This window comes from Lichenostomus cassidix, chromosome 3 (assembly GCF_008360975.1).
Source record: "Lichenostomus cassidix isolate B80296 chromosome 3, HeHo_3.0, whole genome shotgun sequence".
NCBI lineage: Eukaryota > Metazoa > Chordata > Aves > Passeriformes > Meliphagidae > Lichenostomus > Lichenostomus cassidix.
In genome coordinates, this window is record NC_139483.1 from 67,748,922 (window position 1) to 67,775,753 (window position 26,832).

Below are 26,832 nucleotides of genomic sequence, written 5' to 3' on the forward strand. Positions count from 1 at the left end.
GCATGAAAGTAGGTCACTGAAAACAAGCTTATACACAATAATACACAGACACATCAGAGGATTAATATATAAAAATCAAGAGATGAAAAACTGACCTGCTGCTTCTGGTGTTTGTTTAGTAGAGCTAAAAATAAGATGTAACATCTGGAGCAGTCTGCTAAAGCTGCACAGAAGTCGTTGTAGGAAGAAAGTTTGCTACAAAGAGAAAAAATAACATATAAATGAATGAAAGGACTTTTTTCCGCAAAAGATTTTTTAGAAAGTCACTTTTGACTCTCAGAGCTGTATTTTCCAACAAATGAAGTGAATGCCAATACTCTGACTTCTAGAGACATGTGCAGTTACATGAGAGCACAACACAAGTCTAGCTATCCTTGCCACTGTGAATTATGGGAAGAAGCAAACATAAGGAGCTTCCCAACCTGCCTACCATATGGGCACATTTTGTTAGCACCAGCACTTCTTGCCATTAAATGGGAGAACTGTAACTTCAAGATGATGTGGCAAATCAGTCAAGAGGAAAATAAAGGGGTCCCTTCCTACTGCACATCTAGTAGAGCCCAGCAATAGCACTAGGAGAACACATCTCTCACCAGCAAATTCAGATATGTGCCTCCTTGTAGGCAAGATGTTATCTCTGCACATTCCATAACAGCTGCTCCAGTCCTACGCTGCTCACCTTGACCATTGCCAAAACAGGGAACTGGACATGCTTTTGGTCACAAAATACAGTATCGGAACAAGCTAGGGTAATCTCTTACTTCCCATGCAGTCGAAAACAGGGAAGATCCATGGTGATGTTCAATTACAACCAGTTATAGGAAGATTTACAGACCTATAGAAATGAATAATCTGAATAGATTGAACACATTCTCTACAAAGATGCTGCCTAAAGCTGATTGAGAAAAAAGAATAATCATTCTGTATTACTAGAAGACAAAACAAAATTCAAATCTGAGCTCTGTACTGCATAGTATATTTTTCTCATGACTGCAATTTCCAGAAAGCTAATGAAATTGATTTTATGGCTGATTTGTATTCTTGGAGCATGCAGTTCTAAACTTAAGAAAAAAAATTGAAGCAGTAGGAAACTTTAAGTAAAATAAATTATTTTTGCTTCATACTGAATTCTAGATCAAGTAAATGTCCTTATCAGAATTACAGTGTAAGTATCAATTACACTTAATTACAAACCCATTATCCCACTTTTCATGGCATTTTCCAAGTAAAAGAAATGCTCTCTCCTTAGAAGAAGTAAATATGCTCAAAGCACTGTAATCATTCCTAGAACTAATTTTTAGGAACAAAATTAGAGACAGATGTGAACAAGGTAGCATGGAATTGGGGAAACAATTCACATGCTTTACAGGTAGCACAAACAGCAAAGGAACAGATCTGCCTGTTTTTAGCTGTGGCCCTTATATAGCTGCTGTTCAAAGCACAACCCAATCTCATCTAGAAAGGAGAATTTGGAGGGGCTGAACAGGAGAAGAAGTCCATAGCACAATCTCAATGAACATGGAGCCACAGGCCACATGACTCAATACAGTAACAAAGCAGCAACAGCAAAATCTTCATCCAGAACATCATTCATAAACCATGTTTATAATCCAGCTTCTCCTGAAATTACCACAGCCAATTTCACAACTTCTTCAAAATCCTTACATTGTTTGCAAATCCATTTAGCATTGAATATTACAAGCTGGTGCTTGGTAACAGAAGACTTTTGACTGAGAAACTATTCAGACTACAAAATGATCTTTTTGGTGACTACATCGTACTGATCTCCCTCTAAAAAGCACAACTTGGGAAGCAGCCGCTGGCTGCTCATAAAACTGAGATTCTTTCAGCACTTCCATCTGCACACTCAAGCCCTGATCCCAGAGATTAATCTCAAACACATTGTTACAGCTCAAAATAATGAACACTGGTCATGTTTTCTCTCTTCTGTATTTTATTTCACAATACACAGTCCCTTCTGTAATTTCTCTCACTCATTTTTTTAAAACATGGCCTAAAACAGGATTAATAAATACCTAAAAATTTATGCAGCTTTTAAATATAAGAAACAGTACTTTAAAAAGCTCAATCAGAACCTGTGGGATCAAAGAATGACACAACACAACAAAACATTTTTCACAGGGATGATGAATCCAAGTTTGTATGGCTACAATTAAATAATTCTGTAAGTACTAATAAACACACAATTAGCATACAATATCATTAAAAGCTACACAAAGCTTTTTAAGAACAATGCAGTGCAAATCTCCCGCTCTTAGTGCTTGATCCTGCCTCCTTTGAGGTCACTGCTCAGCACTTACCTGAGGATCCTGACAATGCAGGTGCACACGTCCTTGTCGCCGCCGCGCTGCTCCAGCGCCACACAGAGCTCAGAGACAGCGCCGCCGCGGCTGAGCTGGCACCGCGCTGGGGGAGAGTCAGCAAGGATCCGCAGAGTCGCTGTCAGCTGCACGTGGACAATTAAACATTTATTAACCACAGATGTTCACAGCAGAACGCACACTGGTGTGAAAATTCAATAAAGCTCAGGTCTCATTTATAGTATCTAAGGCAGTCTGGGTGTCCTGTTAACTTCTGCAAGTATGTGTAATAGTAAGTAACAACAGGAAACGTGTAGGCAGCAAGATGGTGCATTTGCAATAACTGTTTGAAAATGAAAGATTGATACTGGCATTTGCTGACATGTCACCTCCTCCTTTGAGAGACACATGATCTATCACATTTTAAAATCTTGCATGTATACAACCATATACCAACTGGAAATCAGGTGAAATGCTGTGGATCGTTAAAGCGATTTCTTGCATAATGTCCTAACTTTGTAAATATATATTTAAGTCTTGCAAGTTAACACTGATATATATTTTGATAATAACTGTAAACTGCAAACTAAAATGAATTTATTTTAAAATACAATTACATTTATTCCAATTTAAAAATTAAAAGTTAAGCAAGATGAAGAGAAATCCACTGTTTGAACAATATAAAAAGCTTAAGTGTTCAAGTCTATTTTGGAGAAACCAAAATATTTTCAGATGACACTGTTCTATTTCAAGGAGCTTAAAAGCATAAAAAAATCGAACACTTGTGGATATACAGAATGAATCAGCTATTGCATATTCTAAAATATTCTGGTTCCCTTCCAAGGTAAGGTATTCAAATGATAAGGTCAGACAGGCAATGACAGGTAAGTTAATTTTGATCTAACCAGAACTTACTATAAAATGAATGTGAAGTCAATAAATCTTATGTGAATATGGGAATTCTTTAAATTTTCCTTATTCAGAGTGAAGTTACTAATATCTATTTGGTTTTGAATGTAGTTCGATAAGACACGAAAACTATCTGTTCAAACTGTTTCTTATCACAAGAAACTCTGGAAATTAAGCATTTTATCACTAAATTGGACTGCTTATCCAGTGATATGTAACTGCGAATTTTAAAGAAAAGCTCTGACAAAGAGTAGGTTAAGATGATGTGTTCGAGTTTTTGCACATGGACTCTATGCACTACTTGGTTCATTCTCCAGCAGCTTTCAAATGTGCTGTCCTACTTCAACAAATTTGACAAGAGATTACAAATCTTCAGCTACCACATGATGTTCTGTAATGGAGCAACAGGAAATGCAACATGTCAAAATGGAGAAGCAAGGCAGAGAGGGGAAAAGAATATGCGATAATGTGAGATGTGAACAGATTTAACTTCAGCACTAAACATGAAATCTGTACCATATTAATAATACAGAGAATCTGAACCTACAGAAGCCATTTGTTTCATATCATTTATATTTTAAAGGCACATAGAGTTTTTTTGTTATTTTAACTGAACAACTGCAAAAAAAAAAAATCCAGATGCTTCAAAAGTCAATACAATACTGGAGATATATTTTAATAAATACATTCTGATAAAATACTTTGCTTTTCGAAAGTTTTGGTAGAAAAATTCCTGTCACATGGAATAGAGACAGAAGACTCCATTCAGTGCTTACATACAAGATGTTCACAGTCAGCCTAGGATCATATTTGTTGAATTCTAGCTAAGTTTCAATAGAGACAATAATGAAAATGAAGGATGAACCACATATTAAAAGTGTTGTTCAAACCCAGACAAGGGCTTTCACTGCAGCAAAGAGACTTACATATTGGATAATGAAAAAAAGATTTTATCAATAGATGATGGTGTATAGGTCTCCAAAAAGAGAGAAAATTTTTTCAAAGCCCAATACAGTTAGATGGCTCAAAATCTTCAAGCAGTAAATTCTATCAAGAGCCATCCTCAGACAAAGACAAGTTGGAATGGAAAAGCAGTGCAAAATAACATATACACTTAAATATGCAAAACAATGGCATTCAGCAGCTCACAGAAGTATATATCCACAAAACACAGTTAAAATGCAACTGAAATTTGAAGAGTACAATTTAAAAAATAATAGAAGCTAGACAGACAGCAGCTGAATTCTAGAGATATTCTGATTGCTTCAAGCAGACCTCATGTTTCAGGGAGAAATGTGTAACAATTGTCTTTAGCAATCCCCACCAGCCCTAATCCTTATGTTGCCATGTGAAAGATCAAACTCAGCCAAACAGAAAATTTAACTGCTGAAAAATGCTATTTTTAAGGGAGAAGATATTTAAGTGCTTTTCAATTAAGGAACGTGAAGTATTTGCTAAGTCTTGTCAGTGACTCTTCAAAGCTCCTGGTTTTTGAATAAGTGTTACCATATTTTGTATAAATATTATCAGACTGTTAGGTTAAGCAACATAAAATGAATCAAAGATTACCCTGGTCTCATGTCCTCTGTTAAGGAAAAAAGTAATTATTACAAACATTTTTATTTTTTGTATTGTAGGACCTCTGCATAAAATCAGTTGCAGAAGAATGAAGAAATCAGATAGGGACTTTATTGCCACAAAAAGGATCTAGCAAGACTATGTATAACACTGCCATCTGGTGATTGTGCAATTATACAGTTAAAGAATGAAGAGTTGGTCCCAATTAAATGGGATACTTCAGTTACCAGGCTAAAGAGAGGGCAGAGCCTCCCTCAGAGATCACTGAGACTGTATAAATTTTTTTTTTTTCCTCCAATATAACTTGCTTTCTGTAACTGAAGACATTATTTCTGTACATCACTGGTTATTTGATCTGTTGCTACAAGTTACAGCATGCTGCCAGAAGTTATTTCGAACACATCAACCACAGAAGAAACTTTCTTAAATTATCCCTGAAAACAGAACTACTCCTTCATTTGTGTATGATGACTGAACAATTAACTCACATGGAAGAAGAAGTGCACATAGATTTGTTGAAGGAACTGATATGAGAAAGTCACACAGGAGTTCCATAGCAGTAGGAATCATTACTTTTCTCACAAGAGGAAGAAAACCGAAGTGTCTGTACTACTATAGAAGAGAACACAAACAAGTGAAAGAGCAAACTCAGTAAGAGATAGCTGTCAGCACTGACTTCTCCAGAAAACACTCAGGAACTTCTTAGAAACAGGCAGTCTACTCGAACAATATAAAGTGGTTTTGCTACTGTATTTCCATTGGTACTGAAAAGAGCAGAGCTATGAGAGATTTTTTACAAAAGTATAAAATAGAATATTTCCCTTTCACACATTTGCAAACTAAACCCTTGATATAAATAACCTAAATTTATTTATACATAGGCAAATAATGGAAGAAGAACATTCCTGCAAAATTTTGCAGAAGTTCAGACAGCTAGTCAAAATCCTGGAAATAAACTGATTCATTAGTTTTATTCCTAAGACTAAAAAAAGCAGACAAAAATCAGCAGTAGTAACGAGATGATGCAAGCTATCTGTTTTCTCATATAATTTCAAGAAGTATAAAATCCCTTGCTTGTAAGTTAGTAGAGGATTAAAGAAGTCTGGCATAATTAGGAGACACACCTAGTGCGAACACTACCTCAGAAAATCGTCCAGTGTGATTTCCTGTGAAGTTCCTGACAGTTTACAATTAAACCATTCGCTAATCATTACATCAGTAACTTCCAAACAAATGCCAGGAATCTACCTCGCAAATCGCTGGTAAATACCCCTCCCACCCTCCCCAGTGTTTCTAAGACACTAGGGTTTAAACAATTTTAGGGCCAAGGATTAGTTTTCAGAGCCACCACTTATCAAGGTGCTTTGTACGTGAAAACAGCTTTGAGCCTGCTGCCTTCAAGTGAATCAAAAAGTGTTTGCTTTTGCAACTACTTTTTCCTTACATTACAGTTCTTCAAAAACACTTTGTCAAAGAAACACAGCTGTATTTTCCTACACATTATTAAAATGCGCTGTTCTTGTAATAAAAAGCTTTTCGTAATCTCCTAGAGTATTGCAGAACCAGTTTGTGTTCATTATTTCAGATTACAGAATTTAGACAGAGAACACATTTTTATCTGTTTACTACAGCATCCAGAACAGTCAGCACAATAAAGTAGTAATGAGAAACTGGTTTATTAGGTACCTAAAAATACTTCTATTAACTTCTGAATTTCTAAAGCCTTTAAAATTGACTACACAAAAATATCTATGGTAATTAAATTTAGGTCCTGAACAACTTCATTAAACTTCTTTAAAAGAAATCTATTGAAATACAGGTACAACTCCATCAGTTGCACACAGGGTTAGCTTATCTCATCTAATTAAATTTTTAATTTGCCCTTGAAATACGTACTTTCAGAAATAAAAGTAAATGCTAACCTGGACTAATAAGTGGCCCAAGTTGGAGAAATATGTGTCATGTTCTTTTATGTTATTAATCTGCTTCATTAATTGCAGCAACATTTCAACAGCTCCTTTGTTGACCATTTCATTAAGGAGTACTGCATTTCCAGACATGAATTTTATAGCTCCCATGCAATAGACGAGAGCTTCGTTGTTTTTTTGTAGATCTTCATTTCTCAGAACCTCCAACAAATAATCTAAAATGAAAACCATTATTCAGAAAGTCTAATATTAAAATTTATATTTGATACAGTCCAGTCATTAAATAGATTAACAATTGGAAAACATCCTCAGATTGAACTCTTACATTTCTAGTAAGTGGGCTAGAAAAATTGGGTATTTGGACTGAAACCAAGAAACAATTATAGATGAATAAGAGAATGGCCTGACTTTTGTTCTTCTAGGCTTCAAGAACCAGTGTAAGTTGTAAATGCATAGCAGGAATCGTTGAAATCCACAGTCAAGATTTGCGAAAGTGATTGTGTGTGCCTGGAATTTTGTGTACTAATTCCCATTACTTCCTTAAAAATCAAATGTCTTTAAGCATCTCAAATGGAGCACTAAAAAGCACAGAGGCCTAATTCAACTCTCACACTTGAAATCTGTTCATAGCCTTTTTGGATTTACTTTTTATGAAGGTAAAGTTGATGTAAAAGTTTTGTTTTGCTCCACCACACTGTCAGACATCTGAAATGTTAAAATTAACAGTTGTTAACACAAGCACACTGTATCTTTTGCAGTCAAATTGAGACATTCTGAATTTGGTGGGGGTATCTTAAACAAATAAGTAATCCTAACCAACTTTATACTTTTGAATTTCTAGTAAATGATTCAATGAAATACTTATTTCTGCTTCCTACATTCCATTCAGTTACAGTTGAATAGAAACATTTTCCTATATCATTGAACTGAAGAGATTTTAAAATTTTTTTCTGTCTCAACTCAAGCTGAAAATCTCTCCAAGTATATATGCATATGAATAAGTATAGACTTTCTAGGCTCTTTGTCCAAACTCTCAACCTCACCAAGTAAATCACTTGGGTTGTGGCCATGTGAGAAATCAGTTTCAGGTTCCCACTCTGCTCACTATCAAACAGGGTCTTGAACAGTAGTTGTCTATCTTGGATTGAATGATTAACTTGTTTCTTCTACTGGAGCTGCTGCACTGCACATAAGTAGTTCACAAGGACAGAGGATGAAAAAGAAATTGAAATTACAACCCAGTTACTGCAACAGGGATCTGGGCAATTACAGTGATAAGCCAGGGTCATGTCTTCTGCTGGGACAAGGTGGGTCCAAAACATAATGAGTGAATAAATAAAACTAACCCTACCAAGCATGTTCTTTCCTTCAGTAGTTTTTAAAATACAGGGAAAGAAGAGCAAGTGAAAGAAAAGTGAATGAGGATGGAAATAAGAGCAAAATGCAACTTGTTCAAATGCTGCATTTGATTCTGGTCTCTACAAAACTGTAGTTTTCAATATCTGAAGTCAACTGAGCAACCTAAGCTGTTGTTTCCTGTGAGTCCTTTCCTCACCACTTGAAAGGCTTGTCTTTGTTTCTGACAACAACTGTGCACCAAACTTTAAGACCATGATTACTCTCATCTATTTAAGCAAATATACACATATGCCTTAACCTATACACACACAATGAAGGCTTGCAAGGTCAAGGCCTACATTAATAAACACACTGAAGTTTTAATGAAAGGAATTACTATCAATCAATACTGAGTATCATTCATACACTGTCATTTTCTCTGTAATACTCATATTTCCAAGGGCAATGTGTGCATGATACAAACACTGTTACAATCACAAAAGAGATTATGGAGCCATTGATGACAGTTCTCCAAAACCACTGGCTCAACATGCAGCAGCAGCAGCTATAAAAAATATAAAAAAGCCAGTGATTGTTCTCAAGATCCTGCCTGATGATGGCCAACAACACAGTCAGCATTATTTCCTTTCTATAAAAATTGTTGGAGACACAGCTTGAATTCTACAGACAGTTTTGTTCCATAAATCTCAACAAGGATTCACTGGAGTTTGAGAAGGTACAGAGAAGGACTTAGAAAACAACAAATGGCACAATATCCATTCATAGAGCGAAAAGGCTGAGATGCCTGAGTCTTGAAGAGGAGAAGACAGAGATATGTGATAAGACTGCATTCTAAAAAGTCATGAAGGTGAAAGGTAAGCTGACTGTACAAACTCTTTCAAATCCTGCACAACTACAAGAAGGGGGATAATGAAAAGTATATAGATTTAAAACAGCAGACAGAGAATTTCTGGAACTTGTTCTATGACACTGTAGAAGCAGACAGAATCAGAAAATCCAAAAAGGAATTAGGCAAATTAATGAAAAAAAGGATCTATAAACAGAGACTAAAAAGGGAGCAGGCAGGTATACACCATCCAATGTCCCTAACAGAATATAACAGTTCTGGATGCTGGAGTAGTATGGGGGAAACAGACCACAGAAAACACATAGGCTTCTGTGCTCCCCCTAAACAGCATTCCCTGCTCCCATTGTTACTCAGACACAGAACACTGGACTAGACCAAGCATTAGTTTGACCTATGCAGGCAATTTTTAGTCTGTAACTAAGTTAACTCTGAAAATGTTTTTTCAAAGAGGAGCACTGTTGAATTTCAACATCTAGCTTACAGACAAGAACAGAATACATACCCAATAATGTATCATTTTGAACGATGAAATCATTTTCTTTGTTCCTGCAAATTTTAAATGCTAGCTTGCAAACACTAAGGAGATTTCTTCCATCTACTTTTATCTGCAAAGAAAGTAAAAGACACAAAATCACAACTAAAAATCTACATGCAAAAATGCACCCTAACAGTCTACAAGTTCAGACACCATGGCAAACTTGTATTTGCACAGAACTATTAAATTACATCTGAAACCCTAACAATACACTAAACCAAATGGAAGAAGTTTGCAGAATTAAAGGACTCAGAAACACAGGTATTTTAAACCCTACTTAGCAAACTGTGCTAATATTAAAGTAACAGATAATATATACACTTTTAATTCAGTAAGTATGTATATACCTAGTATATAAACAGGTAGCATATCAGTAACTCGCAGGATTTTTTTCTCCAATTCACTGTACAGAAATCAGTGGTTTGGCATCTATGGCCATACCACAAAGACTTCCAGTACAACAGTATATGTCATAATGAAATCTATTTTTAGGTATCAGATAACATGATCATACAATGAACTAATGGTCACCAAGAGATCATGAAAGGGAAGTAAAGGTGGTAAAAATACAATGATGTATCTCTTTCTTTTCTCTGCATTTAAAGGGCAATTTCTTCTAGGTTCATGCTTTTTGAAAGATTGCACAGAAAAACATCTGTAAGGGAACCTTTCTTTTCAATAAGCACCACTTAACATCTTGGTGGTATATAACTGAGTATATAACTGTATCTTCTGAATAAAATAACACACTACCTTAAAGGAGAAAACATGACTCCCCAACACACACACAAATTACTAAGACGTCTACAGCACAATCTTAGCTGACATCCTTCCACAAGTGATTGTCCACCCTTTGTAGAACATTAACAAAGTTCTAAAGCACAAATATAATTGAGCATTTTAACCAGAAATACTAAAACAAAAGATAAATTACACTTACTCACTTCAAAAAAAACCCCACATTTTGGTATTTTCAGATAAAGGTGTTTAACAAGGCCAAGATGTTATTCAAAAATTTAGCTTCATTTCCATGTGTACATTTTACAATCGTTGGATTTTTTTAATCCCTGCATGTGTATCCCAGTTTAGGACACTGTGTGTTTTCCATGCCTTTACAATATTCCTGCCATCATGCACAAACTATCCCATTTTGTGCCCCTCCTTCCTCCCCCACATGGAACTTCTCTGCAAAACATAAGCTACAAATGCTGATCTAGATGAATGGGAGAGTAATATCTCTGTGGTAGTAAACTGTACATAGGAAAGGGTTAGTTTAGACACAGTTTAAAAGTATGAAATGAAAAATTAAATGCAAGCTGTAATTCATGATTTTGAACTTCACATTCTACCAAAGAGCATTTCAAAACACTTACAGCCAGAATAATCTTTGCCAGCTTCAGGCAAAGTGGATCTGAATCAATGTCTACAAGTTTATATAGTGTCTTCAGAAGTGCATTTCTTCTTTTAAATCTTTTTCCAAGCATATTTCCTTCATTTAATGCTTGATAGAGCTTGGTACAAGCCAGACAAAGGTTTTCTATATCATCTTCTACTTGAAGGGTATAGGAAGGGAGAGAAAAAAAAAATAATTATCAGTGCTACTTTATCCAGAGCATCTCAATACATAAAGACACAGAAGAAGGAAATATAAAAAATAAGTTGCATAGCAACAAAAATAAGGCACCAAAAATGTCTTCATATGATAATGTGATCCCCAGAAATAATTTTGTTCTGCTTTTTTTAAGAAAGGAAACTCAAACCAAGAAATCATTGAGCCAAAATAATACCTCCATCTAAAATGAAACTCACCTTTGATGCTTAGTAATCAGATTGACCAAATGACTACCACGAAACTGTGTCAGTGAAAATATTCTTTAAAGTGCTCCACCAAACATTACATGAGAAAAATAGATAGCATTAAGGAGCATTTTTTTCTCCACAGACATAACTTCATATATCAAACCTTGCTGGGATTAAAAAAAAAGTGAATGTATAAACCTGTTAAAACTCTTCAATGTAGAGGTACAAGATATATTTGAGTGGAACACTGGCCTATTGACAAAAAAGTCATCTACTTCTTCACCCGAGTCCCTAAGACTCTATTTAAAATACATAAAAATAAAACCTCCAGGAAATTATTACAAAACCTGCATCTCTAAACAATGAAATAATGTGCATGTTTACTTTCAAAATAAAAGGATAAGTCTTGTCTGTTTTTAAAATTCAACAGTGAGATTTTTAAAAAATTTTCTTACATTTGCTTTTGTTTATAAGGTGACACAAAGCCCCCCATAAATCCACCTGAACTGCCAGCACAAACTCTGCATTTACTCAGGGTGTAATTCACAGCTGAAATAGAGTCATATTCAAGCAGGCAAAGCACTTGTGATGAAATATGTATGGACAGGAAATTACAACAAAAAACATGTCTGAGGCCCCAAATCTGTAGGCAGACTCCAGGACCAATCTCTCATGCTGAGCAATGCCTGGAAGCTCTCAATTTGCAATCATCACACTCAAGGAACAGCAATGACTATTCCATTTCTACTCCCATCGTGACAGAAACTTTGACAAAATTTAGCACAACTCTAAATGCTCTTCTCCAGCAAGCTGTCAAACAGGAGTGGCAAGGAACCAAAACTGAAAGGTCTTACACTTAAAATTAACAACAACAATAACAAAAATTACTCATCACTCATTCTACTGGGGCATTTTGAAGGTTAAACTCCTGAGTACTGGAATGTAACAAAATAAATTAGTTGCTCCTCCAGAAAAAGAGGCTTTGGGGTTGTATTAGTTTTTGTCATATTACAAACATCTCAAGCACATCATATTCAGAATATTTTAGACAGTAAATAAGTTCCAGGTTAACTTCAGATTTGTTTTTGAATGGGAAGTTTTCTGCAAATATTTCTGCATGAGAAAGGCTAAGAAAAAAGCTTCTCTATTAATATATGAAAAACTAAATGTGACCTGAATTCATGTGCAGGGAATTAGCTAAAAGGTATGAAGCACATAACTGCACACGAAATTAAAAAATATTAAATTACCAACAGACCCACTCAAAACATTTAAATTAAGGAATTCTAATATTCATTTTTATAAGAATTTTGCAGTAAATACCCTAAAGAAAGCAATATATTACACAGTTGCAGGAGGCAATGATGCAATTCAGTTACAATATTCAAGAAGTAGCAAAACTCAGGTTTTATGGGTTTTGTAGTACTGCATTCAATCAACTGGTGAGAAAGTATCATTAGATAATGTCATCTATTACCAGAAAAACTAAGCCATAATCAAGTCTTTTAAAAAAGCTAAAAAAACCCCAATAGACTAACCAAATCAAGTGAAGTCTGAGGAAAAGGGGCATGAAAATTGATTTTCCTTCGCTACATTCATGACAAGAGAAACACATGATTAGATTTTACCTCTAAATTTTATTTTCCTTATGAATAAAGAACATCTCACTATGCAAAGCTATAACTCAGTGGCTCATATTTGACAATCTTGGCATTGAACAAGGCAAATGTGAAGTTACACAGCTGTTTTCAAATTTCCTAATCACTGTTTTTCTATACATCAGTGACAGATGTGGGAATGAGAATCCTGTCTTTTTTAAATACTTACATATATTGGGAATCACTTTGCACTGTTCAGGTGTTTAATAGTCATCAATATTTGCAAAACTATGCAAAAAAGTTCTAATCTGTACCATGCTATCACAAACACTGCTAAAGATCCTGTAAAACAGAACTACTTGTAAAAAACAAATCTACTTTCTATATTCCCACTATTCAAATAAATGTCTACATTTATTATACATTTATTATACATTTATTATTATACAGTGTCAGAAGGCAACTGAACAACATTTTCAATGAAAAATGGATTCCAGAGTTTAATCTTTCAAGCTATACTTAATTTACTCAATTTTGCTTCAGTATTCTGAGTCATTACATACTTTTCTGACACATCTAACACTTTAGGCATAAATGGAAACTTCATTAAGATTTTCTTAGTTTTCTAAAATTAACTGAGACCTTCAATACAGTCTATGGTTAAAGCAGTGAATCTGTGCAGTATTTTATTCTAAAAACTATTAACTCAACACTGACTGCTAAGCTGGCAGAGCTACGTTGTCTAAAATAAGGTAATTTAATCAGACAAGGCAAGATCTTCTCTAAACCAGTTTTGGGGCTTGGTACAGAATCACAGAATGGTTAAGGTTGGAAATGACCTCTGAAAGTCATCTGGTACAACCCCTGTGCTCAAGCAGGGCCACCTAGACTGCCCAGGCCAGCTTTACACTGTGAAGTCACTGAACAGATGAAAGGCCAAGTACTCCAATCACTGTTATTATTAACACAAACAGGTCCCATGCTTCCTGCAAGAAACAGTGCCAAAAGTAGATCTTTTCAGAACAGTGTTACCCACTTTTTTCCAGTTCATGCAGAATTGGTAGAATCTTTAAATGCCAAAAGATATCTTCCTCTTCCCATTCATTTAGTCTTGTTTCATCCTTTAAGCCTTCAAAATACATTCAAAACAAAAGCACACATTCAGTGAAGGTTTCACTTTCTACAATAATAAACAGCTACAAATACTTTATTCATTAGTCAGAAAAAAAATCTAAAAATGGTGACATTTTGCTATATTCTGGGTTATTCTACGAATTCAGGCTTTTGTTTATATTTACATGTTATCAAAAACAAAAGTTTCAAACAAAACTAGATGGATAAGTGGTTTGATATGTAAAGCTGTACTGTAAAGCTTTTGTTGGCTGACATTAATGTTTCATTTGATCACTGAATTGTAAAGTAATGACTACTTAAACATCAAAGTGTCCTACTATTTTTCAGCTCTGTGTTCACGTGACAGCTTATTCTTAGTTAAAAGAAATCCATACTACAGACAATCCTCTAGGATTGTACAATTTTATCTAGTACACATGCATGATATTACACTAAGCTTGATTAATGGCCAGTTAGGGAAAAGTCTTGTTAGTTATTACATCCTGTTAGCAATTCTAACTACTTAATGCAAATAGTTTGGAAAAATTCATTACTAAACTTTTATATAATGCATGTTTCCCTCCTATTCTTTATTACATTCAGCAGTTTTTCACACACCAACCTGGGAAATGAATAGTAAACCATAGATGTATGAAAGATATTTTGCCTCCAATAAACATGTCAGAAATCTTGAAGGCAGTGAACTCCCAGTGCTCTCAGGAGGCCTCAGCCAAATTCCTGTGACTGAGAAAAAGCTACTCTTCACTATCAGAAACCTTGTGCACTTCACAAAGAAAGTTTTTAAAAATATTTAGATTTGCCTGAAAATGTCTCCTGTTGTTCATTACAAGCTCTTGCATTTAAATGACAATGTAAATTCTTAACATAAACATTACCAAACACACAAAATTCTGTACTACCTGAGAACCCCAATAATAAGAGGTTTGCATCACAAGAACAGTATCTCAGACCTTCCAACAGTGACTGCCTACTAGAATTACTTGAAACAGTAAAATAATTTAAAACTTCCTATTTTAAAAGCTTGCTCTTTAGAAAATAACCCAGGCTCTATTTCTGTTCTGTACTGTCTACCTTCATTTTACATAAATCAAATACCCCTATTTCAACAGATTATAAAAAAATGATGCCGTTTCATAAGAAATACACTAGATCTGTTATTACAAAAACAATGTAATAATATATATATGCAAGCACCAGCAATACATGTTATTAGCAAATACTATTATTATTATTTTGCATTCCATTTTTATTTTCTAGATCAAATGAGTTGATAACCTTATTTAAATCGGTGAGTAGCTTACTTAACAAAACACAAGGTAGTGTTTGCAATGAAGTGAAAGTTCTGCTCCGGGTTAAGTAAAAGTACAGCTGAAATGAGAACACTAGAATAGTTAGCACTGTTCCTTCCTGCCACAAAACCCACATATTGACTCAGTCATTTTTTTTCTTTCCGATCTGTAGCTACCTCTCTTAAACTGAAAGATGGGATGACTCTTTAACTACACATATACTTAATTTAATTAGGCAAGAAATAGAAAACTTCCGGTATGCATTTGCACATAGAGCCAAACTTCTCACTTAAAAAAAGGAAAAAATTACCAAAGCCATTTAATTTTCAGTTCAGAATGAAAAGAACAGAGTTTTTTTGTACTACTCTGCTTCACTTGTCTCATATTCATCGGAAGAATATAGCAAACTGAAAGTCATAATGGCATAATTTTTTTTTTAAAGTATCTCTTATAACTAAGTAAAAAAGAAGACAATAAGCTTTTACTAAACAGTGTTAATCCTAGCAATAAGAATGACCAGAAAATACATGTCTGTAAAGAAAAGCAACACTACTAAATCGTATGTATCCCAGTCCTGGGAGATTTTTTAAGCTGAGATGAAAAGTTAGGGTACTAGCTGTATTTAAAATATTGCAGAAGCTATCCTGAACTTCCTAATAGAATGAATCACAATTCAACAGCAAAAATACTCGAGCAAAAGAATGCAGCAAGTTTAAGTTGGTTGTCTCAGTTTTTCATAGGTCTTAACTGCTGCTTTGCATTCTGGTAAAAAAAAAAAATCACTAATCAGTCTACATTTATTGGTTGCTGTTTTTAGCATGTAAATACAAGAGCCTTAGCAACACTGAGCTTTCAAAAGCTGAATACTGCCTGACTTATAATGTTTAGCCTTTTCACTGAATACTGAGCGGCCATGAACAGATCAATATTAAAACAGTCTACCTCCTCTCTAAAATGTCTAAGCATAAACAAAAATCATATCAGAAAATAGAAATAATTTGTAAATGAACACTTCACCCAGAATCCCATTGTAGAGAAGATATGACAGAAAATTCCTACTGCTATCCCATTCTTTATTGTGAGATTAAAGATGAAGCATGCACAAACTAAGATGTTCAGAAAAGTAGATATAAAAGGAAACAATCCTAAAACACACTTTATATTTTCAATAACACCAATAAAATAGCACAAAAAAATTAAAAAACTTATAAGAATACTAACTCCCATGACATGGTAAATTCTCTCAGCTCCTCATAAGGAAATGAAAGCAGAGCACATTACAGCCTTTGCCAGAATGATCTGGAATACCAGAATTTGTCAGTTCTAGAAAAATAGTAATAAAGCATCATATTCAAACTTCAGGTTTCCATCAAACTTCAGGTTTCCATACAAGACTCTCAAATGTGCACTTGTGATGTACGAAATGTACATCACAATGAGGAAATATTATTAAAATCTGTTCTGTAAAATCAGCAAAATGCATCCCTACACAGCAATCCAAAATCTTTATCTTCAGATAACACAGGCTGACATAATTTTATTAGTTTCTGTGAAACTATGACAGATTACAAAAAGTTATGGACAAACAAGGTGTTAATGGATTGGCAAATTCTCAAGCCTAGATATGGGAAAAGCAAAAGAGAAAACATCAACAGATTTTTAGAGTGAAAATCTCTTGTATAGTTTTTCTCTTTACTAAGAACAGTAAAAAAACCCAATTTACCTAGAAAACAAAAAATACTGTTCGGTGAAAAATAAAGAACAAGACTGTCAAATCACAAGAAATAGATTATTTTCATTTGACTGCGTTTCACATTTTTTGAATGGAGATTGAAATTTCTTGTACCTGTTACTCTTCCCTTCCCATCCAAAGAACTCCTTAGCTGTGATGACTTTTTGCAAGGCTCTTTCATCTGGTCACTAAAAGATACAGTATGAACACACAAAAATATTATCAGAAGACAATGCTCAAAATGCTTATTCTTTCACATGCATTGAGTTCTGCATATTAATAACCAATTGGCAAAGATGATATTTTACTAAGTTAGTAAGTTAGCTGCTCATTGAAAGTTACATGTAAATACAGCCTCCTCCCGAATGTATTACAGAAAGCTCCTTCAGAAATACTGACGTATTCACACCACCAGAGGTCACCATTATGGAACACAAAACCTAAAGCATTTCCACTTGCTCAATAAAACTGAAAGATGAACCAAACTAAATTCAGAAAGAGACAATTTCTAATTTACCATCAGTTTCATTAAATGAATTTAAACCCAACTAGCTTAGAACGGTAAGTTCAGCCATTCACATGGACAATGTTTTTTTCTGAGAGGATTAAAACTTTGAAAACATTTAATCAGAAGACTTTTCAAAGAAACAAACACTTGAGTAACCTTTAAAGTTTATATTAGAATTTCTGGGTTTGCCAGCGAACTATTGCTAAGTGCATAGTGGTCACTAGTTCTGTTAGTATAAGATACAGGTATGTTGCCATTTCCATTGTTTTACAAAGTAATGTCATAATTCCTGCTGATTTTATGGTCAGTCTTTCTCTGGACAGAGGAAACTACTACGTACATCTATAATAAATTTATTTATTCTGTTTGCCTAGCTACACACTCAAGCAGCACTGATCTAAGAGAAACATACAAGATGTAGACTGTCTGCTATCAAACTGGAATGTTTCATCCTGTACTTAAAAGTATTAATCTATGTTTTCTATTCTCAGTGTATTTTTAATTTAACAGTTCTTATTCCATTTGAAGTTCACATACCAATACAACCTTATTCCCTGAATTCCCTTCTAAAGATGACAGTAGTGTGTTAGCAAGATTATTTCATTTTTTTTAACCAGTTAATTTCGTTGCTCTTAGGCTTAAAGCTAAACTGTTGTTTAAGTAGTTTGCTGGATTGGTGCCTAAATCCTGTCTGTCAGTCCAGACAGAAGATGTAAGTCATCCTATCAACAGATGGAGACAGAATAAAAGACAAAGCTCCTGCAAGATCAGTTCCCTACAAAAGGGACTGGATAGCTCACTGTGATCAGTCAAAAATTTCCCAAGCAATCACATTACAGAGGAACAGTTGCTTCATTATGGCTAACAGTGAATAATGCTTTATTTTTACAGCATGAGGATTTAACTGCTCCAAAATCCAAATGCTTACACAAACTATCTTGAAATTATTTCAGCTCACATACATCAATTTCTACTCCTCTGGGGAAGCAATATTTCATAAAGAAAAAAAAGACAAGTGCTCGCATCTCTAAAACAGTCTGACATCTCTCAGAAAGTGGGGGTTTAGAGCACACATTACATACAGTTCCATGTATTGACAGAAATAAAAATTTCCTTTCATTTATATGAATACCTTGTCCTATAAACTTTAGAAGTTTCATAAATGTTTCTACAAGTTTCAGCCATCCTTGAAATCAAGACTACAACCTGAAAGGACACCAGATAAGCAAGAGAACAACTTCAGTCACCTTGTACTGACACAGCTGTATTCAGAAATCAGTACCTTCGGAATTCGATGCAGGCATGATGACACTACACATCTATATGAATATGGAGTTTGAATTTGCTTTCCTCAGAAAAAGAGTTTTGTAACTATAACCTGCCCGTGCCTCTTCCCTGAAAATGTAAATACAGGATGAATCCAAGAAACCTGAACAAAGACAATCCTACAAGTTTTGTTGGAAGCAAAAGCAGATTAATAGAAAAAGACACTGAAGCAAAGGATGCCTTAACTTACCAGACAGAAACATCATATATGTGGGATGGAGAATAAGACCATGCCAATTGCGCAAGAAAAGAAGTTTGATTGGAATCTACTGGTTTTTAAGTATCAACCAGTATCAACCAGTTTAGAGACTTAAATGAGTAGGAAAGCAGATTGTTCTGTGAACACCAGCAGTACAACAATCTGTGCTTTTGGGAAACATCCTTGTTAAGTAGACTGAACTACCATTATTTCCAGAAAAAGACTATAATGAATACCTATATAAATGGGAATGACTGGTGGGCAGGCTTATCTTTAGGGAATATGTACAATTTATGAATTCTGTGAGAGATTATAAAATCCCTTTATGTATCTTTACCATTCTGCCAACTTCATTTTAGTTACACAGACTTTTGCTTCATTATCTTGAAATTTTCATTTAGGACTGAAACTTAAATAGAAGTATCTTGCTAAGAACAATGCAGTTAAAATATAATCAACCTATTCTAAAAAATAAGTTACCTACTATTGAAGGGAACTGGCTTGTCAAGAGAGTGGTTGCCTTGGAAACAAAAGTCAATTGGCAGAAATCTGATCGTCTGATAAGGGGCTCATCAAGAAATCAACTGACAGAGGCTTTGATGATTTACAGAAGAAAAAGAACTTGGCAACTGGATCATTTTTATCCTTCTCGTATAAAAGAAATCATAGTAGCCTCAATGAAGAATACTGCTTTCTTGAATGTATACAGAGTGTGAGGACTCAAAAGGAAAGTGAGCCAGTACTGGAGTAGTGTGGTGTGATGTGGTGGGTTGACTTTGGACGGATGCTAGGTGCCTGATCCCACCACTCTTCACTCCCCTCCACAGCAGGACTGAGAGTAGAAACAAGATGGAGGAAAACTCAGGGGTCAAGACAAAAACAGTTTAATAAAGCAAAAGCAAAGGCTGCATGCAGAAGCAAAGAAAAACAAAATATTTATGCTCAGCTTCCCACCAGCAGGCAATGTCCATCCATTTCCAAGGAAGTAGGGCTTGAGTATGCATAGTGATTGCTCTGGAGGACACACCTCATAATAATAAATGCCCGCACACTTCCTTTGTCTTAGCTTCTGTTGCTGGGCAGACATCATACAGTACAGAATCCCTTTGGTCAGTCTGGTCCAGCTATCATGGTTATGCCCCCTCAAAAGACCTTGCCTGCCTGAGCCTACAGGTGACAGGTACATGGTGGAGAGACAGCGTTGATGCTATGGAGCACTGCTCAGCAGTAGACAAAATGCTGGTGTGTTATCAACAACACCCTTGACAATGCAAAGCACAGCACTGAGGGCTGCTCCAGGGAAAAAACCTCTGTCTCAGCCAGACCCAATACATGTTCAGTATTTTCCCTTGGTGAAAGAATGGATAATTAAGTGAAATCCACATTTATTTAGAAATCCTGCCTGTTTAGACATTTACTTACTTTTTCCTGCCATGAGCCTCTTCTTAATGGTAAATCTGCAAACTCTCACCCTTCCATGGTATTCCAGGGAAAACTACATTTCTATGAACTATATCCCAGAGGCAAAGAATTGAACTAGTACTCTCCAAAGAAGCTGCAAACAGCAAGGTTTGAATCACAAATGTGAATGTAAGATCCCAATGGAGAAATAGCGCTTGGGCTCCTTCCTCAGACTGCATCTTAAACATCTGAGAATCTGGTTCTCTCTTTACTGGCAAAACAGTCTGGCAATGGGGGTGAATTTTGGCTCACACTGTCCCATAGATTTATATCCTTAGCATCACCCTTGCTAGAGTTCTGGCCCAAGAAAGGTGTTACTTTCCTTGTTACTTAAGGTGTTACTTACCTGGGCACAGGGCACAGGTAAGCAGAGGTAGGGACATTTCTATACAGTACCTTGTGAGTTGGAGGGAGGGAATTAAAAATAGCTTCTTTGTATTAACATAACCTATGGCACTGCAGATGGCCATCAAGCCAGAGACTAACTCCTCTGTTTAATTTTTTAAATTATTAGTAGAGATGCATCCCTGGTGCCCCTGATTATTCAGCTACCAGTTAAGAGGGACATATGGCCTAATACTAACTAATAACTAAGTTAATGCTTCTCTACAGAATTGCATCTATCAAACACCTGTGATCAGCAAGGTAGCAAAGCTTAACTAGAACAAAAAGACAACATGACCATCTTCCCTCAATTGTCGAGCTTCAAGGCATTTCCCCTTGACACTACCCTCTCCTCATGTTAAGGTTCCTGTAACATTTTACATACCCTTAACAGCTTTAGGAGGCAAACTAGATAACATGAAGTGGGAGAAGAACAAAGCAGCACAGTAAATGAGATAGCATAATAAAGAATGAAGAATATACAGGTTAGTTTTGAAAGAGAAGAGTAGGAATAAAGGGGAATGAGAAAAAGATGAGGGCAGTAGGAATGGAAAATGTCCTAAGCCCCATAGTAGCTCCTTCTGCAAGTGCCAAGGCCTCACACAACTTTGCTCATCCAGATGTTTTGAGCCTCTCCTTTTGCACCCACGTGAACTGGATCTATGGACTCTCTCTTAAAGCAGACAGGAACCAGGACTATCCCATGTAAACCAGAATCTGAACAGATTGTTAAAAAGGCAGAGAGCTACTAACACACAGACTGTGCATAGCATGCCCTGAGTAAATGCTGTAAGGAAGCCATAGACTGTAGACACGATCTGACGTCTGGAAACAGACTTCTTTTCCATTTTTAAACATGCCCTTTTTATTAAGCCAAAAATCTCTAATTATGAGCACATGATTTCTACACATCTATATCTGCAGAGCCTCTTTTATATATATAGAAACACAATTTCTAAGTTCCTTCCTCGGAAGCAAATCTAAGCCCTGCATAGTTTAATTGTTTAACCTTAGAGCCCTTTTATTTTTGGTCCTTATTTTGATAAGGTAAACAAACCTTTCTTCTTCCATTTTCCCCTCATAGTCATTCAATTTCTCCCCAATGTATTTTCCTTCATAACAGTCCCTTCAACCCCCACAAAATTCCTTTTTCTAGTTATTTAAAACCCAAAAATGTGACTGAAATTTTTACAAATTTTATTTTGGATCTTTGATATACCAATGTTTTCAGGTCTGCAAGAGTCTAGGAGAGCAATTTCTAACTTTTCACAAAGCTCTAAAAACAGTCTAGGCACTGCAGTAGATGCAGACTGTTTATACATAAATACAAGCACTGAACATCTGATTTTACCAACATACGTTGTGTGCATTGGAAAGCCAGACATGGTGTATCTACACCCAAAAATCAAGACATTTCACTAAGTGTTAGGAAGAACAGATTTCTAGCAATGCTAAGCAGATCCTGGGGGTCTACTCAGGCAAGCCAGATGTATCAAAAGGACTACTAGTTGCAAAGGTGTTCTTTCAGACTAGGTCAGAGTTCAGCCCCCTTGATTAAGGATAATCCTTAAACAGATACGCCATTTATAAGGAATGTTCTTTGAGATGTTACTGACATGTATATTCAGAGTGTGATACACATCTACCCTGTAATCTGGGTTTATTTTCATTGCTAGCACTATCCAGGATGGCATGCCTTATACTGATAAGGATCATTTGGCTATTTAAGCAGCTGAGCACTTTCCTTTCAAACCAAGATTCACAAATTCTATATGGACTACAAAGGGAAAAGCTGCAAGGAGGTGTTGTGAAAGTATATAGAACCAATAAATCCTTAAAAAGAACAGTCACGGGTAAATAGTTTTTCCTGTTTGAGTGCCTGCCATGGGGGAGAAGAAAGAGCTCTTATCACACAGTCAATGATGGTGTCGCAATGCACCCTCCCTCCAGGTATCAAAAGAAATTGATAAGAACCTCTGCCAAGCCTTCTCTTCTCCACCCTAAATAGTTCCAGCTCTCTCAGCCTTTCCTTCATATCTTAGTAGCTGGATTCCCTCCAGCTGTTTCGTATCTCTGTTGCGCTGGGGAGCCTGGAGCTGGTCCCAGTAATCCAGGTGTAGTGGCAGTTTTCAAGACACAAATGAACAGAGTGCTAGATTATCTCACCTAGGTTCTTTTTCATGAAAGACTGGGCCAGATGATCTTTTGAGGTCCCTCCCATCCTGAGCTGTTCTGTGAACTTGGTGTACACCAGGACTTCCAGGTCCTTTTCTGCAAAGCTGCCTCTCAGCTGGATAGCCCCCAGTATATAATGATGCCCGGGGCTTTTCCTGCCCAGATGCAGGACTCTGTACTTGTCTTTGTTAAACTGCATCAGGTTCCTGTCAAACCCCTTCTCCAGCCAGCTGAGGTTCCTCTGGACAATCCTCTGGTGTATCAGACAATGGGCTGTTTATCTACTGATTGCCAGTTACCACTTTTTCTAAATTATTCAGAATTGTGGTCTTATGAACAGTCCATCAGATCTCTTGGCAGGAGCACTGTGGAGCACTGTGCAAAGATATGTAGGGCTCTAGACCAAGTTCATCAGGGCACAGCCAAACTCAGCAGCTTTGTCTCAAAAAGAACAATTGTGGCTCCAGGGGAAGTTAAGGGAACTAATGATGATCCTGGGAATTAGGGCAGCAAGGACAATGCAGCAAACCCTGAGTCAGCAGCAAGGGACAAAGTGGTGCAAGGGGCCCAAGGAAAACAAGGAGAGTCAGATGCGGAGCTGCAGCAAGTGAGAGAAACTGCAATGGATCTTCTCAGAGAAGGTTCCTTTACACAATTCTTAGGAGCCACTGCTTCAGAACACAACCCCTTACTAGCATGATTCTTCCACTGTAAGTGTTTAGTGATCAAGAAACAAGGGCTCTAACTCTAAACCAAAATTACTGATGTTAACAAGAAGACACTGCTCTGTAGATTTTGAAAGGAAGTATAAACAATATCCCAGTATTTCTGCCAAAGCAACTAGTGGGAAATGTTTTTAGCTTTTGGCAAAATGAGAAAAATTAGTATTTTGTTTTGTCATTTACTCTCACAGAAATTAATTTTTCCACATACCAATTAACATTTGCATTTCTCATTAATCCCTTTATTCCTATTTCATTACACCATCCAGACCTTTTATGTTGCCAGAAGGACATCAGAATTATTTTTTGGTATTGTCTTCCATTAACTGAATAGTAGGGAATATGTTTTTGTGGTTTTTGTTACAAACCAAGTGATTTCTTCCTGACCCATAACTTTGCACTTGAAAGGTACCCAATCCTTTTAGACAAAGAATTGACCTTCACTGAGCCACTTAAGAGAATCTGTCCCTATTTTGCTCAGCTACCACACAATTTTTCATTCTGCAATGTCATCTGAGACACAAACACGACAGATAAACACAATCTGGAAACAAGCATCAAGGAAAAAAAAACCTAGTATAACAGCTCAATTTTTAAGGACTATTTTCCTTTTAAAAAAACAATGGAGATAAAATTACTTGCAGACAGCTAAAAGCAATATAAAATAAAGTATTAAGCCAATTACATAAAACTCGAGTCAGTCTTGTTTCTCAACCAAAAAAGTTCTCAAAAGCATGAAAATAATTGAAAAACTGGTAATATAGATGTCCTGAAATTATTTCAGGAACTGTAGAAGATTACAAGGAATGTAAGAAGAGACAAAAACAAAGGGCGTGAAAACTATAATCAAGTGTATAACTGATACGACTGATATGAGAAAAGATAACTAGTAGAAAGACAACGTAATTTGCAAAAACATATTGACAAATAGACCAACTACACTGAGTCATCCTAAAGATGAGCAAATAACAACTCTTCTATAATCACAGTCATGAAAATAGCTCATTTCTTATGACAACTCCAGTGATAAAAAAATACAGTATTTATTTATACAGTTCTTCTTGATGAAGAACCTCATGCACATGTTAAACATTATGGCTTAAAAGAATAATCAAGGTTGATGGAAAACTTCTATCTTTATCCTTTTTATTCTTCACAGTCTTTGCATGTTCTGCCTAAAACCAAAAATATTAACAGTGTCTATTTGTGGCAGAGTTTCTTTAGGCAAGCAGACAACTGACAGCCTAATTCTAACCATAAAAATTATCTATAACACTAGCCTAAATATATTTCAGTCTGAAAACCATACCATCATCATCTTCCTGGCTTGAATTGTAAGCATTGTATTTCTAAAAAATAAATAAATTTATATCCATTGTTACTACAGGTCCACCTAGACTGAATTGGCATTCCTTCTTTACCCTTTGTGTGGCACACTTACCCATTCCAGAATTACAATTTAATTGGTAATAAGGACTCTAAAGACCTATATCTCCCAGATTTAGAGACCAATGACATTGGCCTGAAACTAAGTACTAGAGTAGAAAGACTCTAGAGAGCCTAAACTCCACTGTCTCTTTTGTGAGCTAAGAGACCAGAGGTAACAGTTACCTCCTACCCTTCTTTTTAGAAGTTTGTAACAAGTTCTGAAAAAAAAGAACTCCTCTTTTCTAGTGTTCTCTCAGTATCCTTCAACCATATACCTAACCAGGCACAATCTGGAAAACATTACAGAAAGTTCCACCTGTAAAAGATTTCCCACCACTCAATTGTTTCTTTCTTAAATTAGTTCTCCAAATAGCCAGTGGAACTGAGGCAGAAATAGATAAAGATTAGTTGGGAGTAGATTAATTTGTTTCCCTGTCTTCATGAGAATTCTAGGAGTTGTCAATATAAATAATTTTTTTAAAAAAGAAAAACACTGAAAAAAGTCTGGAGACTCAGCTAAAGCCTACAACAAACCAATATCCACACCAAGTGATTAATTTTGAAAAAATCATCCAGAGCAAAACAGAATGGGTGTTCCCTTCAGGAAAAATATCTCTCTCCTCTGTAGAAATCCTTTTCTTTGTAGAGAAAAGGAATGTATATTTTGGGCGCAGATGTGAAGGTACTTTAAGTAACCAGAGAGAAGTGATTTCCAGTTGTCCCCTCCAACCCACCCTATTCTATGAATCTATGATTCCCTTTGTCATTTAATCCCCTGCTTTTATCATTTTCTATTGAAATATTCCAAAACTCTACAAAAGCACAAGAAAGAGAAACCACTCTTGTGGAAGAATACATCTCAAGGATACTGTAAAATAGCTATTTAATAAGGACAGCAATAGTGAGAGAAAACAGGGCACAGTGTATCTTCTTTACAGCACCTGCTAATCCTTTTGTAGCTTTTTATAAAAATCACTTTTTAAAAAAAGAACAGACCACTTGGGAATGAACTGTTTGCCTCCAAACTTGTTCTCACTGAAGGCACCTCTGCTTTTAAGGAGTTCTGGAATGACATCTAAACTTTCAGAATATTGAGAAATTGGAGTAGGGAAAAAAAAAGATCATCATCTTTTCTCACCAGGGAAACTGTTGCTCTTCATCAACAAATCTGCCATCACTGTTGACACTTCTGTTGAAATATATGAATGCAGAAAACGTTTTAGAAGTTTCACTTCTATAGCAATCACAATAGATGGCAAGGCACAATGGTTGGAGGAAGACGTAAACAAAACTGAGCTTCCTTATGATTGCCAGAAATTATTCCTTGCTTTCCTGAAGCAACATGTCAATAAATGCAATCTGCTTCAATTAATATACCTATTTTATTACAACTAGGTTGTTATTTGCAAAACAGAATTGCAAACAAAATGGCAAATAACTTTTCCCCTCAAAAGGTCCTTTTCTTCCCCCCAGTACCTTTATAAAGCAGTAGTGATTTCATTAGCACTGTTCATTCTTCAGTCTTTGGGACAACAAAAGAATATGAGATAGAAAGTGAGCAAGTCTCTTGCTGGAATAGAATACCTCCCTTCTGTTCTC

The 26,832-nt window shown here is 35.8% G+C and overlaps 1 protein-coding gene across 4 annotated transcripts in view; it reads right to left on the minus strand.

Moving 5' to 3' along the window:
• ARMC2 (armadillo repeat containing 2) overlaps positions 1-26,832 on the minus strand; it is a 60,167-nt gene that overhangs the window by 22,575 nt on the left and 10,760 nt on the right. For 2 of the 4 annotated variants that reach the window (XM_085056194.1, XM_085056197.1), the window contains exons 6-13: positions 26,372-26,422; positions 17,145-17,218; positions 13,912-14,004; positions 10,851-11,029; positions 9,445-9,547; positions 6,731-6,951; positions 2,322-2,467; positions 96-195 (exon numbers count right to left, since the gene is read on the minus strand). In XM_085056194.1, coding sequence (XP_084912320.1) covers positions 96-195; positions 2,322-2,467; positions 6,731-6,951; positions 9,445-9,547; positions 10,851-11,029; positions 13,912-14,004; positions 17,145-17,218; positions 26,372-26,422 — 967 coding nt within the window. The remainder of the gene's footprint in view (positions 1-95; positions 196-2,321; positions 2,468-6,730; positions 6,952-9,444; positions 9,548-10,850; positions 11,030-13,911; positions 14,005-17,144; positions 17,219-26,371; positions 26,423-26,832) is intronic. The other 2 variants (XM_085056195.1, XM_085056196.1) reach the window with 2 other exon arrangements.